Source organism: Poecilia reticulata, linkage group LG15, assembly GCF_000633615.1.
Source record: "Poecilia reticulata strain Guanapo linkage group LG15, Guppy_female_1.0+MT, whole genome shotgun sequence".
In the NCBI taxonomy this organism is placed as follows: domain Eukaryota; kingdom Metazoa; phylum Chordata; class Actinopteri; order Cyprinodontiformes; family Poeciliidae; genus Poecilia; species Poecilia reticulata.
Window position 1 is genome coordinate 21963382 of NC_024345.1, and position 5436 is coordinate 21968817.

The 5436-nt window shown below is 40.3% G+C and overlaps 1 protein-coding gene across 2 annotated transcripts in view; it reads right to left on the reverse strand.

The window, feature by feature from the left end:
- Positions 1 to 4893, reverse strand: part of LOC103477190 (zinc finger protein ZFP69-like) — a 10010-nt gene extending 5117 nt beyond the window's left edge. Inside the window, exons 1-3 of one of the 2 annotated variants that reach the window (XM_017308778.1) lie at positions 4435 to 4893; positions 3558 to 3723; positions 1885 to 2225 (exon numbers count right to left, since the gene is read on the reverse strand). In XM_017308778.1, coding sequence (XP_017164267.1) covers positions 1885 to 2225; positions 3558 to 3723; positions 4435 to 4494 — 567 coding nt within the window. In that variant the 5' untranslated portion in view covers positions 4495 to 4893. Of the gene's footprint in view, positions 1 to 708; positions 2226 to 3557; positions 3724 to 4434 lie in introns of those variants that run through there. The other variant, XM_017308777.1, reaches the window with a different exon arrangement.
- Between the last annotated feature and the right edge of the window lie 543 nt (positions 4894 to 5436).

The window sequence follows — 5436 nt, forward strand, 5'->3', positions numbered from 1 at the left end:
CGTTTCTAAGCAGTTGAGAAAGGCGGAAATGAAATCCGAGATTGTTTCGGCTCTAACTGACGCTGGCGTTCTTCCTCGCGTTAGTTTTGATGCTGGTCCACAGGTTAACTCTGGTGCTGATGTTCAAATTCACTCTGACACGGCTCCTCTGAGTAGCCCTGATGCCCAGACTAGCCGTCAAGACTGTCAGGGCGCTGGGACTGACAGRACTTCGTTTGATCTTCGCGAATTGGAACTGCAGCTTGAACTTCGCCGTCTGGATCTYAGAGAACGGGAGTTGGATCATGAGTTCCAACTGCGTAAATTGGAAACTGAAGCAAATAAAGAAGTTYGTTTGAAAGAGCTTGAGGTGAGCAGCTCGACTGCCCCGTGGGGTTCCTCTACATTTGATATAAGCAAGTGCATTCGTTTGGTACCACCCTTTTCCGAAAAGGATGTGRACATGTATTTTGTCCTGTTTGAGAGAGTGGCTGTATCATTACAATGGCCAAAACAATTTTGGCCATTATTATTGCAGTGCGTATTTACGGGGAAAGCTCAAGAGGTTTATGCTTCGCTTCCGTCTGACGTCAGTCTGAATTATGATTCAGTGAAAACAGCTGTTCTCAAAGCATATGAACTGGTGCCGGAAGCATATAGGCAAAAGTTCCGCGGTCTTCTTAAGGCTGAAGGTCAGAGTCCATGTCCACAGAGATCACAACAGAAAGGTTTCTGTCCCGTGTGGAATCTCATATGTGAGTTTAAATGTGATTTACGGCCAAATCTGTATCCACAGAGATCACAACAGGAAGGTTTCTGTCCTGTGTGAATTTTTATGCGTGTTTAAATTCTGTTTTTTAATAAATGTGTTGCCACAGTCTTCACAGTTAAACTCTCCTGTTTTGACCTTCCTTCGTGAGTCACCAATTTTGTTTCTCTGTTAAACATTTCTTAATATCCAGCAACCCTGGAGAGCTTATTTCTGAATTTGGTTTGCTAACAAGTTCTCCATCTGACTCAGGAGCTCTGGCCATGCCTTTAGTTTTCAGTCCAGAGTCTGACAAGTGTTTCAGCTCTACATCATTGTCCTCTTCATCTTCCTTGGTGTATTCACACTCTAAGGACATGGAACCATTTTGATGATCTTCTGTCTTGATGGATTGTCCTACATTGTTTTCTTCTGGAAGTTCTCTGTCCTGTGTGGATTCTCATGTGTGTGTTTAAATGTGCTGTTCGGCAAAATTGATGTCCACAGATCTCACAACAGAAAGGCTTCTATCTCGTATGTATTAACATATGTGTGTTTAAATTTTGTTTTCGGCCAAATTTATGTCCACAGACATCACAACAGAAGGGCTTCTGACCTGTGTGGGTTCTCATGTGTGTGTTTAAACTAGATTTATGGTTAAAGCAATGTGNATGGTTAAAGCAATGTGCACAGATCTCACAACAGAAAGGCTTCTGTCCTGTGTGGATTAACATATGTGTGTTTAAATGTGATTTTTGGTTAAATGTATCTCCACAAAGATCACAACAGAAAGTTTTCTGTCCTGTGTGGATTCTCATGTGTCTATTTAAATTAGATTTTTCAGTAAATTTATGTCCACAGACGTCGCAACAGAAAGGTTTCTCTCCTGTGTGAATTCTCATGTGTATGTTTAAATTCTGTTTTTTAATAAATGTTTTGCCACAGTCTTCACAGCTCAACTTCTCTCCTGTTTTGACCTTCCTTCGTGAGTCACAATTTTTGTTCTTTTTAAAACATTTCTTAATATCCAGCAACCCTGGAGACGCTATTTCTGAATTTGGTTTGCTAACAAGTTCTCCATCTGACTCAGGAGCTCTGGCCATGCCTTTAGTTTTCAGTCCAGAATCTGACAAGTGTTTCAGCACCACATCATCATCCTCTTCCTCTTTCTTGGTGTCTTCAGACTCTAAAAAGTTGAAATCATCTTCATGATCTTCTGTCTTGATGAAATCTCCGCCATTGTTTCCTTCTGGAAGTTCTCTGGCTTTAATTTGGTTTTGATAAAGCTGTGAAAGCAGAGGGGACTGTTTATCATCCTCACTCTTTATGGCCCTTTCTATTTCCTCCTTCACATTTCGCACCTCTTCCCCCTGACTGATCCAGACTCTCTCCTCTTCCTCTTTTATGTGGCAGGGCTTTGGGTCATGCAGGTACACATAGTTTTTTTGGTCTTCTGGGGCTTCTTCTTTGACCATCTGCTTATCATCTGCAGGAAAAACTAAAAGACATTATGCATGTGAGAAAGTATTTACGCTGCATTTTAAGTAACTCAAGAAAGTTCACAGGCAACATCAGCTGGTTTCTGATGACATCTCGGCCTATAGGAAGGTTTTTCTTGATGAAACCTATGCACAGTGATACGATTGATAAAACCAGAGACCTTCAAAAAAATTATACAAAATATATTGTACAAATGGAAAACCTTAGATTTGTGTTTCTAAACTTCTGAATAGTCGCCTGAGCGCTGATAGATCCAAAGTCCTGGACTGGAAAGAACAATTTCATCATTAAACATCATGTGTCCCTGGTAAGACTTCTGATAGAGGAGTAAAAAGAGTAATCAAAGATTTCATTGGACAACTCATACATTTTTTTTGAATATGAGTCCAGGAGAACTCAGAGAGTAGCAGAAAGCCCTGGAAATTAACAGGTTCAGTGATGGAGAATTATCAATATGGTTGCAAAGAACTGAATAAAGAAAGTGTCCTTTAAACCTAAACTTTACCTACAAAGTTCTATCAGATGGTAGTTTTAACAGAACTGAGACATCTAGATAATTCAACAAGCAACAAAGTTTCAACAGCAATAGCTAAATGGGTGGCTAGTGCTACCCATTAAAAACTGATTAACATTGTGGAGGATGAGGGTCTAGTTGAAATAATATGCCAAGCCTATTAAGACCCAACAATTACCATCAAAAACCTCTGCAGTATCCAAGATACATAACTGGATCTCGGGAGAGACAAACATTGTGGCGTAAGGAATCACAGCTACCTCAGGATATTAGTACATTATATTGGAGTATAATGGAAATCCGAGTCACATCTCTGACTGATATGAACATATAAGAGAGGCACTTTGCAGACAAATCCACTGAGCACTTCATGAAGGTAGTCAGAGTGGGACACTGAGCGTAAATTTAGCTCATTGACCACTGATTGAGGATAGAAATGCGATAACTGCTGAAGGAGCAGCCATCACATAAACACATGTTCAAATACTTCATCCATCCATCCATCCATTTTCTTCCGCTTATCCGGGGTCGGGTCGCGGGGGCAGCAGCTTCAGAAGGGAGGCCCAGACTTCCCTCTCCCCAGCCACTTCTTCCAGCTCCTCCGGGGGAATCCCAAGGCGTTCCCAGGCCAGCCGAGAGACGTAATCCCTCCAGCGTGTCCTGGGTCTTCCCCGAGGCCTCCTCCCGGTGGGACGTGCCCGGAACACCTCACCAGGGAGGCGTCCAGGAGGCATCCTTACCAGATGCCCGAGCTTGTTCAAATACTTGATTTCATTTCTTTTTTTCAACATTTTTCCGACATGTATTGAGACTTACCAATGATGGTGGACTCAAGGTTCACACAGACGGACCAAGGGACGTGATTTCCAGAACTGGTCTCGATGAAGAAGGTGTTGGAGGAATCTCCTCTTCCAGAGGTTTCGTCTGTAGACATTAATAAGTCCGGCTGGATGCGATCCGGCTCCCAACAACCAGCGTCAGTCTGAACACCAATCAAACATGTCATTTGGCATCAAAGTGGGAAACTAAACCATCATATAGCCAACCAATGGATACAGAACAGGCAACATAACAAATACATCTGGTAATCGACAGATGGCCAATAAAATCAGCTGGCAGCATTGGCAGCTGTCACCGGAAGTGCTGCGATAGCTGCCAATGTGACTTTTTGAGCTCGGCCCTGCTGACACTGCTGCTACTTGCATCCTTAGTTATTTTATTCTTGTATACTTGGATGTGAACGGAAAATACCCTGTAGCAAGTTCAACTGGTTACGTTTGGCGATGCTGCTATATAAGCATGAGTGATGTGAAATAAAATTGTCATCTGACACAACTTAAATTATAAACAGAACCGCATTTTGTAAATGGTTTTGTTACATTGGCATTATTATTAATCAGGCATCGACACAGACACCTATCCTTTGTGAATATCTGCGTTGCTAACATAATTGCTACTTTCCATCACAAATAAACGCAGTCACCTTATTACGTTATTTCACAGTTTATTAAATAGTAACCAACAACATCATCGTTATTTTTAAAGTTGTTATTGACTAACAGATGATATAAATAACTCGTTTTGCCTAAAGTCGGCTTTAACTTTATGTTCAGAGTGCGCAAAATTCGGAGAGTTAAAATATCAGCTGTTTCTGATTCACGTTCTGAGAAAATTTACCTGAAAAAATTCTTACCATTTTCTTTTTCTTATGGACTTGCGAAGACAAAACAGAAATATATGAATGTTTCGACATTCAGGACAGTTTCCTTGGTTTCATTCTTCTTCTTTTCAGATTACAAATAACTTTAGAGGTGCGTTCCGCTCCCTACAGTACAACAACATTCTTCTTCTTCTTCTTCTTCTTCTTCTTCTTCTGGTTTTAACGGCAACTTGCATCCAATTCGTTGCACTACTGCCCTCTATTGACTCCTATCGTCAACACCTCAAATTCTCTTAAAGATCCCATTGTTTTTTTAAAAAACAAAAAATCTTCTTTTTCCCCTCAATACTATTCAGCTGATCGATCACCTTCTCAAATTTTAATTCCCTACCAACACCTAGTTCCGTTTTTAATAATCTTCTTTGGCTTTCATACTTTCTACATTTAATCAAAACATGTTCCACTGTTTCTACATCACGCCATCTACATAAACCAGTAAGGTGTATCTACATAAACCAGTAAGGTATTTCCCCATCTTAAAAAGAGTTCCATTTAGGAAACTATGCCCGGTTCTTATTCTATTTATAATGATCTCCTCCCTCTTGTTTATTCCTCTGATTCTATCTACATCAACTGTATTTTGTATCCTAAATAAATGTCTTCCATTTATTTCATTTACCAACCTAGCTTCCCATATCTTCTTGCTTTCTTTCCAAATTATACTTTTGCCTTCAGATTTAGATAACTTTATTTGCATGTCAATATCATCTTTTTTATTAACAGAAATACCTACATGAGCAGGAGTCCAGAATAATATAACATTTTTATTTTGTTCACATATCCTCTGATGAACAGCCATAATCTCATATAAAATATTTTGATGATTTTTTGTACGTCCCTTTCCGATACTCATCAACGCAGATAGAGAGCCACTACAAACTATTATTAGGGGCATGCCATAGCAATGCATAAGGAGAGCAGTACTGACTTGCGAAGCAAGTCAGTACTGCCTCCATGCATTGCATGGCAGGCACC